This window comes from Numenius arquata, chromosome 2 (assembly GCF_964106895.1).
Source record: "Numenius arquata chromosome 2, bNumArq3.hap1.1, whole genome shotgun sequence".
NCBI classification, from domain to species: Eukaryota; Metazoa; Chordata; class Aves; order Charadriiformes; family Scolopacidae; genus Numenius; species Numenius arquata.
In genome coordinates, this window is record NC_133577.1 from 52,554,599 (window position 1) to 52,568,533 (window position 13,935).

At 43.5% G+C, this 13,935-nt stretch overlaps 1 protein-coding gene across 2 annotated transcripts; it reads right to left on the minus strand.

The window, feature by feature from the left end:
- Positions 1–3,683: 3,683 nt before the first annotated feature.
- Positions 3,684–13,740, minus strand: MGME1 (mitochondrial genome maintenance exonuclease 1). Of its 2 annotated transcripts, none has more exons than XM_074168678.1 (6): positions 13,699–13,740; positions 11,685–11,876; positions 7,646–8,247; positions 6,251–6,473; positions 5,662–5,794; positions 3,684–4,796 (listed from the first exon to the last, which is right to left on the minus strand). In XM_074168678.1, the coding sequence occupies exons 3-6, from the start codon at positions 8,181–8,183 to the stop codon at positions 4,662–4,664; spliced, it is 1,029 nt and encodes a 342-aa protein (XP_074024779.1). In that variant the 5' UTR covers positions 8,184–8,247; positions 11,685–11,876; positions 13,699–13,740; the 3' UTR covers positions 3,684–4,661. The 2 variants fall into 2 exon arrangements, with proteins under 2 accessions (XP_074024779.1, XP_074024780.1); XM_074168679.1 differs by having other exon boundaries at positions 13,658–13,728.
- Between the last annotated feature and the right edge of the window lie 195 nt (positions 13,741–13,935).

A 13,935-nucleotide genomic window follows, 5' to 3' on the forward strand; every position in this document is an offset into this window, starting at 1 on the left:
CACGGTGGATTACAGTGGTCTAAAAGGAATGAAGTTTACATGTAGGACTACATATATATTATTTTTTTAAAAAAACAATGTTGAAAGAAATCCCTGAAATGAAAGGGATTGTTAATGGGACTCCCTTGATGTTGGTAGAACCTCAACTTGAAAGAAATATTTCCATATACAATGCAAACATCACACTTTTTATCCGGTCAAGGCAAAATGGAAAGCTTGGAAGAGGCCATCACGTCTTGGATGGAATATTTACCGAACTGACATTCAGGCAACCCGTTTTCTGTTTCAGCTCTACCACATGTCCCGAGTGGCCGTTGACAAACACGTTTGCCCTTCCCGAGTGTAATTTTGTAAAGATAATAACCATTACCTCCCGTACAAATTACTTTTGAGAGGTCTAGGTGAAAAGTGCCGTGTAAGAGCAGGTACTTAGTACATTGTTCTATGCAAAATGAATTAAAATGGTCTTACAGGAGTACACTGTATCGGTAAATAAGATAAAATGTGCAAATAACCTTAACTCTGCCCTCCATGCAGTAAACTAATGATTTATGGAAGCATGATCCAAGGTGAGCTGGAACTTTTTTTTAAAGGACGCAGTACTTTTTTCCTCCCAAATTTTCCAGGGCAGACTTATGGTTATGTTTAAGGGACTTCAAGCTGTGAACTTATTTTATCATGTTTAGATTTAAGTGTAACCTTAACTCTGACGTTCCTGGACTTGCCAGGCTCACTTTGGGGATTATTACCCCATCCTTTTAACATACATGAATATCAGCCCAGAAACCCAAAGAAAACACTTTAATGACTTGAAGACATGTATTTTTCTGTCATGATGAAATGCAATTTTGTGTATATTTTATGGCGTGTGTGTGTGAGTGCGTGCGTTTGGGTTTTTGTTGTTTTTTTTTTTTTTTTCCTTTTTAATGATCAAGTGCCTGTTCACAAATAGAACAGAGCGGTGCAATGCAGCGAAGAGGGAGATTTAGCCAGTCTCTGCCTCACCAGATCAGTGCGAAAACATTGGCACGAATCTGGCCTCTCATCTGCAACCACTGTCATCCGTTCAGAGGGCTCCTAGTGAGGCTAATGCCACAAGGGAAGGAGGTGGCGACGATGATGAGGGTGCTGGTACTACATCTCTGTTCTTTTGGACTTCCCCTAAAGTCCTGCTCCAGCTCCTGTTGACCCAGGACAACCAAGAGGGGTAGCCTATAGGGACTGTGGAGTGTGAATTTAGGGAGTTGAAAAGAAAAAGGGAGAGGGATGCCCATAATTGATGTTGCTGAAACCACCGCCTGGCACTGAGACTCTAAAGAAGCTGCTGCAGCCTTTACGGGGCACTTGGGTGTCTGTATTAGAAAGAACAGGGTGGGGTGGTGACATCCTCAGCAGCCACAAGTTATTCCAGTCCAAGTGTATGTTACTCGTCTGTCCCTTAACTTAATGGACACAGCCACTAAACAGGTTTTACATCAATTTAAATGCCTAACGATTAATGGATTTCATTTGTAAATTCCCAAAAAATTCATTTCCTGCACAAAATAAAGCTGTACACCTGGGGAGGATACGCTGTATTCTATATACATCGAAACAACAGCTGAAAAGTAGCCCACCTCAAATCCAGAGTCATAACCAGGACCTTCATAATCATTACTACTAAAATGATCGATTCTGAGTGTGTCTGCAAGAAGCGTAAAAATCTTCTCAACTTGCCTCAGTTTTGTACAGGCGTCCGCTTGGGGTTTTGTGGGGAGAAGCTTCTAGGGGTTTTAAAGCATTTCTAATGATATTAATACTTTATTCAGCACAACTGTCGGTGCTTGGGACCTTGAAAACGAGGATAATAAAGTGATGCTATTGTGTAAAGACTAAACTTGTCATCCTATGTAACAGGAAAGTTGGCAGAACGCTTTAATAAGTGGGAAGTCCACACGGAAAAAAAAAAAAAAAAACCAACAAAAAAGCATCTGAGGTAAATGAGAAGATCCCAACTTTGCAAAAAAAAGAGCTAAAGCTTATGCACTGATTCCCAGCTCTTCTGAGACGATGCCGTTGTAGTATAAATGGGAGGTCGCTCGCTCTGAGTGAAGCGTGCGTGCTTGTGAATAACACTGACAAAATTGCCTGGCTAAGGAAAGTGTCAACAGCCATTTGTGCTGGTGATATCCCCCCCCCACCCCGCACAAAACCCACTCAGCGAGGTCTCAGTCATGGTGGGACCTCGGGACTGTGGGTGGTACTGTTCAGTAGTCAACCTGAGCACAGTGGCTCGCGTTGACTTACCTGCAAAGGGTTGGCGTGCTTAGCTCTGTTGAACCCTCAGCCCTTGCGCTGGAGTGGTGGAGCTGTGGCTGTGAACCTCCCTGTCCAGCTGGGAACACATTTCGTGTGTGTGTGTGTGTGTGGTGTGTTCTCTCCTGTAGAACACGTTGCTTCTGATTTCGATCCAAGATCACTGCTTTCCCTGCCGAAAGAGCCACAGACACATTACGGCGGTCCCTCTGTGTGATCCCAGTCAAAGAAAGCATCCACAGCACCAGAGAAAAGCAGCAGGTAACAGTACAGGGAAGAAAAACCGCTCCAGAGGGAGAGCAAAGCTCTGCCGAGCTGGATGCTACAGCTGGAGTAACTGCTCTGACTGGCTGCCTGGTCTCTCTCCAGAGCACAGATACACCCTGTAGCAGATGCCTTGGGCATGTCAATTTAACACTCTGACAAGTTAGTTTAAACTGGTCACAAAGTGGGTTTGAGTTTGCGTGACACTGGCAAGGGCCGTCTGCCAGTTCCGTTAATGGGAGAAAAGTGGTACTACAGGAACGCTCCAGAGCTCACACGGGGACGGACGCTGGCGGCAGCCAGAGCCTCAGAACTGCCAGACACCAGGATCTTCCACCGCTACCCCCTTTGAAGGCTGCCTGCCTTCTCCTGCCTCTCTGATGGCACAGACCCATCTGAGACTGTGAGGGCGGCGGCCTTCCTGGCACAAAGCTTTTGTTAAACAAATGAACAGGGTGAAACCAAGAGGTGCCCGCACTGGGTGTGGGGGCTCCAGGCCTGTCCTTACTTCCTAGGTGGCTGGATGAGGCTGAAATCTTACAAGCTTCAGACATCTATCGGCTGGATGAGGCACTGATGAAGGTGGCGATCCCACCCAGACATTGCCCAACTCTTCCACGCTCTCTCGATGTATCCAATTCCAATCGATGCAGGGAATTCAGCACGTTTTATCTTCTCTTGCTTCTGCCCAGGGGCATCTTGCCTCTCGCTTATGCCCACCACGTACCCACGGAGTGATCTTTCACAGAAAATTGACCGTGTTGACGTTGAACCACCCACTTGCTAAAATTCTGTGATGTGGGAAGATACTGGTAAAACAGGTAGAACTTCTGAGCGCTCACGCAGCGTCGCCGTGGTTAGTCATCTCCGAACCCAGTTTCTCAGTCGCCACGGTTGGTCTTTTTAGATAGAAATCTAATTAAGCAGAGAGTAATCATGCCATCACCAGGCCAGGTTTGAATAAGCAAGTACCACTATCAGTTTCATTGCAGAGGTTTCCACAGCTCAGTGCTCTGGAGGAGCAGAGATTAAGCGCTACAGAGGTTTAAGTTTCTTCAGCAGCGAGCCCGCCCAGTGGGGTTTTTTGGGTATGGTTCTGGCTGATTTTCTTGAAGCTTATGGGTTGGTCGTATTTTTATTTGTAATCTGCAGTGTTATTACAAAAACTCGTACATACAATTTGGAGTAAACAAAGAGAATGAGGAAAAAAGCTGTCCAGGTGTAGAACACACAAAGCGATACCGCCTGACATCATCAAGGCTTATTCATAAAAGCTGAATCTATAGACAGAGAAACAAACTTCAGAAATAACTCTTCTGTTTCAGAACATCTATTCACAAACTTATTTGAAAAAAAAAAACAAACGAACCCAACTGACAAAACCCAACCAACAGCTCTTCGTTTCTCAGAAGGCCCGACTTCAAAGTGACAAGCCTGCTTTGATAAAGAAGCTCCCTGGCACTGGCCAACGCTATAATCTGGCACCGGAGACGGTGATCGCTTTCCCTTAGTATTTTAAATAAGTGCCTATGAGAACTTTGGTTATAATTCCCAACACTGTTTTTCCAGTTGTTGCCGTACGAAAAACCACAAATAGTAACAAGCCTGTTAATAGATACCTTTGAGATGAGCAAGAACTAAGCTGACTGAAACCCAGCCTACTATATTCATTTGTTTATCGTTTGCATTTCTCTCAGCTCAAACTACGCAGACGCCGTTCTGCTTCAGTTCACCAACTTCATTTTCAAAGTCTCAGTTCTGCAATGGGGTTTTTTTTTTTTTTTCAAAAATGACAAAAGGATGATTTGATTGGAAAACTTTCCTGCCAACCACAGGTTGTATAAACTCTGTGAGGAAAACCAGAGATTAATTAAGTTGACTCTGTCCAGCCAGGTTCACTTAAGTCACCTACAACGTAAGGAAATATACATGCCCCAGTCCAATTGTCTTTCTTTTTTTTGAGGGAGGGGAAACCCCCCCATATGAAGAAATTAGCCAAAGTTACTCAAAAAAGAATATGTATTCAAAGGGAAGATTTAAACAAAGGATTCTTGCTTTGGCTCTGTGCTCACACCACGTGCTTCGGCGTAGCTTAGTTTGGGTCAGTTTTTGTCCATGTACTCTTCAAGGCGCAAAAGCCACTTATTCCAGTACCGCGAGCACAGGTCGGGATCCATGAAATGGGGATGCGCAGGGGAGCCGTTCTTATAGGCAACCACAATGAGTCCACAGCTAACCTACAGTCAGAAACAGAAGGCTGTCAGAAATCCAATGTTAACAGGCAACTTTAATCAGCAATTCTGAACGCTAAACCTCACTGTAAAACATCATCTTTAACATGTAAGTACCTTAAATAAGAGATGGGGAACAAAAAGAGCAGTGATTTACCATAAAATACTTGGAGACTAATATTCAAATGCTGAAAGTTCAAAGCTCTGACTGGCTTTGGTGAAAACTGGAGGACTCAAACTCTGAGTATCAGAGTGACAGGGTCTATTTAAACCTTGCAGATGCTGGTAAAATTCCCAGTGACCGATGAGGTTTTGCCTTGGGGTCATATAACTGGACTGATGCCATTCCCCAGCATCAGTGAGAGTGGAAATGGTTACTTCGGTGGGTTCTGACATCTCTCATACTTGACAAACAACTCTAATCCAACCCCCCGTACAGAGAAAGCGGTAGGGGACAGAAGCCTAATAGCAGAGTTCTAGACTTACTGCCTGTATTTCACTCTATAAGGACCATGTCTGTTTAGTGCTTGTGTTACTAACCTCTAAAATATACTAGAATATTATATATCCTCTGAAGAACCCATGAATTACCCTGCTCTCTTCTGCTTTATATTTTACCCCTTCAATGCTTTGTATTGAAATAACAATCCTTCCCGCCAAGCAGACCTGGCTGGAATTGCATTTGGAGTCTTTAAAAGCATTATTCCACTGTCTTCTGATGAAGTGATTGACACTGCACTGCTTTCCTCTGAGAAAACACTGCAGAGCTTCCAAACACTCTAAGTAAATTACTTAGAGTGATTTAAGGTAGGGAGAAATGTAAATAACGTGGGCGCTGCTGCTTGCCTTGACAGGTAGCAGGCCTACTGACCTGGAAGTCGTAATTGGCATCATGATTTATGGCTCCAATATATGCTGCAACCTGTAATGGGTTGTCAAAAGTATTCTTCAGAAACGGCTTTGGTTTCTCTGAAGTTTTCCAGTCAATCACACACAACTGGCCTCTACATAAGAGAAGAAGATAGGACAACTTCAGTTTAGTCATAGTGAGAAACAAAGGATGGGACAGCAAAAAGTTGTATCACTCTCAGCCTGTTTCACCCTGACGTCATGTTGCTCATTATTATGGCTAAGTAAGTCTCTTCCACCCTGGTAGTTTAGAACTCAAAAATCAAGACTTAACTAGTATCTGCTGCAGTTCCCGGCAACTGCTGAGGAGCACCTAACCCTGCCCTGCTCATACCCCGCTCCAGTAAGGAATTCTCCACAGGGAACAACAGCACTTCTGCCATCGGGTTCACCTCTGATTCATCTATTTGGCCCCTCCTAGAGACGCTTCCGGCTTCCCCTCAACAGCTCACCAACACGCCTGCTCCTGCCTGGGACAGGGGCTCCCACGCACCACGGAGCACCACGCCAACGCTGCCGTGACCAGGGTTCTTAGAGAACCAGTACCTCACCGATACTTAGCCACGCAGTCCACCAGGCCCAGATACTGAAGAGTCTCATGGTGAACGGCACTTTCCAGGGCTTTCACCTCGCTGACATCTTCTAAGACATGCTGCACGCTTGCTAAGAAGCCGGAAATAGCAGCATCTTCTCTCTGCTCCTCAGTTGCCGTCTCTTCAGACAGAAATATAGATTCCAAAGCTGTGTGGAAGAGCTCTCCTTGGAGGAAAAGATCTAAGAAAAATGGGAAATCCCCACATTTTAGACACTACTTATAATACCTGATGAGCATGTATTCTAGATATTACACAACATGGCTCTTAAACCAGCCCCGGTTTTTGTACTGAAAGCTTGAGGATGTGGGGAGAAGGGAACGAGACAGAAAAATAAATCAAGCGTCAACAGTGAAATTACTCTATCTTACATCATTGCTTACTTTACTTTTCTGGTCTCGCTAAGAAACAAAATATGATTTTAAATTTATTGTTTATTCAAAGGCATTTGTGAATTTCTATGAATAAAAAAATGTTATTCTAGGCTGCTTTTGCTGCCTTTGCTTCTTCCGCTGCATTGGTTCATTTGAATGGAACTAATCTCCTCCTGAAATGGGTGGTCATAGTTATAGAGTAAGGGCTTATCTCAGAAACGATTCCAAGAAAGATAAATTTAAATAGTTACCTTAGGTTTGTTATGCCACCTTATTCACTGAAGTGTTTATTAACTCAAAAAGCACAGACGCAGGATATTCAACTTTAAATAGCACAATAATCCTTGGAAGGAGCGCTCGGGTATTTATTAACCTGCTACAAGAGGCTACCTACTATCCCCGAGGTCCTCCCAGACCCCCTTCAGTCCTACAGTTTGAGGGAAGTCACCTTTGTAGGTCTTGTGAAATGAAAACCTCTAAATGCACGGCAATTTCATAGAAGAGGCTGTGTGCGCTAAATAGTTACTGAAGAACCCCAACATAAACAGCAAGATGCTAGTTTTTTAACCACCCAAGATGATACGATTTCAGAATGCTTATTTCTATCTCGTTACAAAGTAGCTTCATATCTGCAAACAGGCTCAGTAACCTCAGCAGGAAAGTAGGTATGTGTAAAAAGATACTAGCAAATCAAGAAATAAAGGAGAGGCAGACAGGATAGGGCAAAGAACGTCTACAGTCTAATTCTCACTTCTCACACGTTTCTGAATCCGTTTTAGTGGTCCTAGAACAAAGGTCAGAGCTTAGATTAACTGAGGTGCGCTCATAATACACTCTTGCCCCTTGAAAAGGAAACAACTTAATGGCTTTCCAAAACGCTTGACTTGTAGGGCCAGATAACTGCAGCTGGGCTAGCACATCCCAGCCAGCTATCCAGGCTATTGTTTCTACTTTGTAAACACACTGTGATTAGACTTACTTTTAGTATACTCTTCAAAACCATCTTTTCCAAGTTCCTGTATCATTTTCTGCTTCCACCTTTCTAGATAAAAGGCTTGCTGCGGAGACATGGTCTGCTGAAGAATACGAGTAACACTGGGCATTTTTGTTTTTTGTAACGGGATTTTCATGGGGAGGTTTGACTCACTGCTGAGAAGGGGAATTCTCTTGTTGGGGTTTATTAAAGGAACGCAGTTCTTGGGAGTTTTTGTTTCAGCTTTAACTGGAGGTCTGTGTTTATCAGGTGGCCCATACAACAAATTGTCTTCTTCAAGTATTGTCTCTGGTGTTTGGGCACTGGTTTTGTAAGATGTAACAGAGTAGACCAAGTTCTTGTATTTTTCTTGGTCAACTTGTTCATAACTGTTTGCTTTTTTCTTCTTACTATAAAGACAAGCGGAGGTGGCCAGACACAAATACGGGGATTGGTTTTGGTAAAAAGGTATTTGAAAAAGCATTCCCAGTTTCCCAGGTTTCCTGGACAGCAGCTGTAGGAATTTCATTCTGACAAGAAGCATTTGTGAGTACTTAGAATTTTCTTTCTTCTGTTAGGAACAGCCTGTCGGTTACCATATTTCCCCCCTGTGGAAAAAGAAATTTGTGATTTCCAGAGTCATAAAACTCTACCGTCAACCTCTTTTTGCCCTTTGCCAAACAAAGAACTGATGTGGTCATAAAGTGCCTTCATACAGCTTATGCCACCAAAGTTCCCTTAGATAAAGAATACAATAGGAGAAAGAACCAATAAGAAACGAAGAGAAGAAATGGTCCTGAAAAGAACGGGTGCTGGTGCACAAAATGTGAGAACAGGGCAAACACATAAAGATGTGAAAAGTAGCAAACGCTGCAGCGGAGGACGCTCTTACAGCAACAGGATCAGAACCGTCATGAAAGGGGACAGAAAAAACTGTTCTGCAACACACACTCACCCAAAAGAGGGAGGGGGAAATACTAAACGGCTATGTAGAAGAGAATGCAGCAAATCCATTGTTATAAGGTATTAAAACCAAGTAAGTTTATAGCGGATGCCCAGCTTAAGAGGATTGTGGGGACAAAGTACCTTTTTGGAGAATAAAAACACATTTTTCTTTTGTAGACATATGAGAAAGCTGACAGTGGCAGTATACACACGCCGAAATTGGGAGACCCAAGACTGGAAAAGCCAAGGAGAAGCCAGATATACTGCAAGTACCTTCAGATTCAAATAAATCTTTTAAAGATCAGAGTAAAATATAGAAGTATTTTTCTAAACTGAGCTTCAAACATAGTTGTGTTCTAAGACACTTAAGCAGTTTAAAAGCAAAAGCAGTATACCAGAGTTATTGTTCATAGCACAGCTTTCCAAACTGCATTGCAACTGCAGTGCCAAATCCTGGGAAAGTTTACGCACGTGTATAAAATGTAAACACTTGAATAGTGGCGTTTAGATCAACACTAAATACTTGCAGAATTGAGGCCCTATTCTCCTACTGAAAGTTATCTGCTTACCATTACAAAGGTCCCTTCCATCCACCTTGCAAACAAAGAATACAGCCAGACCTTGCCAAGTAATATCAGTATTTTGTTCCTGAAAACACTTTAACGTCACTCTTTTCTTTCCCCACACTTCTTACACGGCACTTCATACACTGCCCAAACTGTAGGCGCCACAGAAAACAAACACGCAGCAGGAGGAGTTATTTTGTATGGCCAGACCCTGCGCTCAGGCACAACGGCAGTGACACCAACGTGTGGGTGCAGGCATCTGTCACACAGAACAGTTTGCAAAAACGGGGCTGTCTCGGCTGCAGCTGAGGAGATCAAGGCATCTTGGAACAAGAGGCTGAGACCTTGGACTCTGGTTCCAATAAATATTTTTCTTCTTCTGTGAAGGACAAAACCCTCCAGCTGTAGATGTTTAATCCGGAGTAGACAGAAACACTGCTTTTTTTCTTCCCTGGCTTTATATTTTCACGCTGACTTTGTATGGTTTGGGCAAATAATAACTGTTCTGTAACCTGACAGCATGTAACCTGATACAAAATTAACCTGGAAATCTAAGAAGCAAATCTGAAGCAGGAAAACACAATTAGGCTGGATCAGAACTTTGTGTCATATAGCAGTGGGATTTCTGACCCAGTACCAGGTGCCCTACAGCCAGATATGCCACACTGTTGTTAGATGGTCTCACACAATCTTTAGTAAGGGTTTCCTATAATTACACTGTCTATCAATCAAAATAGTTGATGATTTTAAAACTGCTTCATGCTCCGCAAGAGAGTAATGGAGAAAAATAATGGAAGCACCAACTGGTCAATTCTGTTACTGACTTTTTACAGTCTGATTAGACATAAAGCAAGCTACTTTACAACGGAAACCTCACCATTTAAGATACTTTGAATGTGTCGCTCCTGCTTTTTAATTACTTTATACTTCATATCAAATCTAATCTAATCTAAACCTGCTTTCTTTATCCAGCAGAACTGGGCTAAGTGGAGTTGCATTTGTTTTCTCATTTTTCAGTGTTCACCAGCAAGAATGGACATGACTCTCGCTCTGAGGATCCTCTGACCTTCAGATTCCTTTCAAAACTACTCTCCTGCCTGCACATGAGAAAAGCGCAGTCAGATGCGTTATGAAAGGACAAACCAGACAATTTCAACCATTTTAGTGCCACAAAAGTATGCAAGTTCTGCCAAAAAATAGAACAACCTACTTTAGACAGGTTACACAGCAGAAAGAAATTGGACTGCCTGTGTTCTGTAACTTAAGTTCTGTCCCGCTTAATTTCTTGGACACGTGAGGAAGTTTCACAAATTTAGGTGAAACATAATCAAAGTTTATGTTACCTCTCATTTCTTGTATGATGTCAAAAAGCTGTTTTGACAGCTTGCTAGAAATTTGTAACATCATAAGGAGGCACTTTTTATGAAGTATACATGTTTCAATTTTTCAGTTCTCCTTGGGTTTTCAGTTAGTGAATTTTGTCTTCTCTCTTACCACCAATTGTTCTAATAAATTTATTTTTAAGAAGTTCTCCATGTTTTGTCACTTGACTATCATAAAGCAGCTCACTTTTGCAAAGCTGCTATGCTAGCATTTACAGCAACCCATTCTGCTCAGAAAATAATCCCATTTTTTAATAGATTTTTCAGTGTTGGAAAGGGATAGGTTACCTGACAGAATCTGCCCCTTGCTGAGAAAGAAATAATGAGCGATGTTAGCACATTACAACAGGTGTTGGTTTGTTGCAGGAGTTATCAAAACCCAACAAAAGCTGCAAAGAGATATGTAAAGGTCTGACTTTAATACCATAAGCAAATTGCTTCACTGTATTTTTTGATCATAAAATGCAGTGCAGAAAAATTAATCTCTCCTCTCTTGGGGCGTACCTCCTAATAGAACTGCTGAAGCTGTGATTTAAAATAAAACAGGAAAAAACCCCTCTTATTCCAATATAATAGTAATCAAGCTTGTAATTTCTCAGGCTATTCTTTGATGACCATTAATATGCTAACTCAACTGTATTAATTGGAACAGAATAAATACTGGCTCAATGAGTGTGTATTTATTACATTAGCCAGAGCACAAAAGAAAAAGTTTATTCTGGCTTTGTGTCAGCTGCAGGAAGCAAGATGATACCTGATTCAGCATAAAATTCACTTGTAGTAAGCTGCCCCCTCAATATTTTTGAAGGAATAAATTTATACCAGACGAGTCTTTCAAATCATGTGGCTATTAAAATATTCAATATTACGACCCCTAGACCCAATTTGTAATAACAATGATGCAGCGTTTCAGTAACATCTAGTATGAATTTTAAATTAACAGCCTATATTGTTCTGGAGTAATATTTGTGGAAATGTGCACTCTATAAACTGAACCACCAGGAAGGGGAGAGTTTGTCAGCTGCTGTGCTGTTCTACAAAAAGAAAGAGGTTCTAGGATTGCTAAGAAATAAAGAACGCTTGTATCTAGCAGAATAAAGAATCATGCGTTTTTCAATAAACCACAGTGGCATTTCTGTGTAAATAACTTACCTTTACAAGAAAGAAATGGAGTTGGAGTGGTCTGGATCTAGTCTTGTACATAAAGAACAGAATTTAATTGATGTTTCTCTCAGCGGAAGTGTCTCCTTTCTCTCTGAAACAGTTTGTATTTGAAGACTGGTAGAATTGTGTCAAGTATTGCGTGATGAGCCACACTGGAGAACTGAACACAAATAAAATAACCTGGGGAAAAAAAAATAAAAGGGAGGACTTCTCTTAAGTTTCCCAAGCTAGTTGACTTTGCAGCTCCAACAACAACTGCATTAACACAACTGAAGAAGTTTTTCCAGGATAGGAATGAGTGGCCTAAACGAGGGAAATGAAAAAGGGTTGCTTAAAAAAGTGCTGACATCCATAAAAACCTTCCTCCAACTGTGGTTTCAGAAAATCAGTATGGCTTTTTCTCCACAGCCACCCACCAAGCAAGCAAAAGCACTAGTTCACTTCAGAGATAATAAGAAAGAGCACTACTAAACATAGTTACACATCTGCTACCCTGCGTCCCCAATCTGAGGACAGCAAATCCCCTGTTGAAGGTATACTTTTAAGTCAACATCACAGGCTTTTATCTGGGAAGAATCATAGAATCATAGAATGATTAGAAGGGACCTTAAAGATCATCGAGTTCCAACCCCCCTGCCATGGGCAGGGACACCTCCCACCAGACCAGGTTGCTCAAAACCCCATCCAGCCTGGCCTTAAACACTTCCAGGGATGGGGAATCCACAACTTCCCTGGGCAACCTGTTCCACTGCTTCACCACCCTCACAGTAAAGAATCTCCTCCTAATATCTCATCTAAATCTCCCCTCTTCCAATTTAAAACCATTACCCCTTGTCCTGTCACTACATCTCCTGACAAAGAGTCCCTCTCCAGCTCTCCTGTAGGCTCCCTTCAGATATTGGAAGGCTGCCATGAGGTCTCCCCGGAGCCTTCTCTTCTCCAGGCTGAACAACCCCAGCTCTCTCAGCCTGTCTTCATAGGGGAGGTGCTCCATCCCTCTGATCATCTCTGTGGCCCTCCGCTGGACCCGTTCCAACAGGTCCATGTCCTTCCTGTGTTGAGGACTCCAAAGCCGGACACAGTATTCCAGAAGTACTACTATTTGATGCAGAAAGACAACAGTAACCTATCTTCTTGGTCGGAATGACCACTTTATTCTTTTTCTGGTTACAGCTTAATAATGCAGATCTTTGACAGCTATAGCAATTTTAGGACTTTGCACACTTGCCCATTCCCTGCCCCTCAACCTCTCTTCCTTGGTTCCTTGTAGTTTGTAAGCTAAATTGAAACTAACTGGGTTAAAAATACATCTCCATCTTTTGGGAAGCTAAGAGCATGGGGAGAAAAAAAGAGATTTAAAAAAAATAATAAAAAAATAAATTTAGCAACCCAATTTAAAGCACAAGCCCACAGAGCTACAACGGATCAAAGGGACAAGCAGCTTCAGCACTGGGAAGGGAATTAGCGGGAAACAGGATTGTAACACAAAGTCAGCGTTTTTTGGCAAAGCAATCTGTGAAAGAGCTGACCTAATCTCGGTGACCAGCAAGTGCCCGCCAGCAGGCAGCCAACCCTTCTCCATAGGCACCAGGTGCCTGAAAACTCCAGACATGGCTGGGGAGCCTACACTTGTGCAGGGCTTCCCTCCCCAGCTCTCTCTGGGAGAAGCCGCCCTGGACAAGAAGCCCTGCTCGACGCCGGCCTGCCCCACCGTCTCAGCCGGCAGAGAGGTTACAGACCCGGGGGCTGGGGTCGGCACAAGGTTAGGCTTGAGGGAGGTTTGGAAGAGGGAGCTGCGGGCCCGGCTACTGGGGCAGGCTGCTGCTCTCCCTCAGCTAACCCAGGCCCGGCGCTGAGGGAACACCCTTTCACCCCCACCACCCCCACCACAACCCCCCACAAGCCGCAGGTGCCCACCGAGGCGCCCACCGCCGGCCCGATCCCATGGCCATGCCGCTCACCGCCAGCAGCCCCAGAGAGGGAGACCCGCGGCCACCATTACCTCAGCGCCGCGCTTCCCGCCACCGCCACCGCCACCGCCTCTGCGCAGGCGCGGCCCGGCCCCACCGCCTGACGGGATCTGTAGTTCTCCCCCCGCGCCGGGGGCCGGAGGGAGCTTGGCCGTGAGAGGGCGGGGGGAGTGGCATGCCTTCTCCTTTTCGCCTTTTTTTTTTTTTTTTGACCGTTACTTGAAAAAATCTAAAGAGAATAACTTAAGTCTTTCAAAGTAAGGAAAAAG

Bases quoted from the DNA above. Each gene is read 5' to 3' on its own strand.
- MGME1 (XM_074168678.1), bottom strand. From the start codon at position 8,183: ATGCTTCTTGTCAGAATGAAATTCCTACAGCTGCTGTCCAGGAAACCT. The intron at 5,795-6,250 runs GTGAGGTACTGG...TCTCTTATGTAG, and splicing joins GACTGCGTGGCTAAGTATCG to AGGCCAGTTGTGTGTGATTG. The intron at 4,797-5,661 runs GTCAGTAGGCCT...TTCTGACTGTAG, and splicing joins ATGCCAATTACGACTTCCAG to GTTAGCTGTGGACTCATTGT.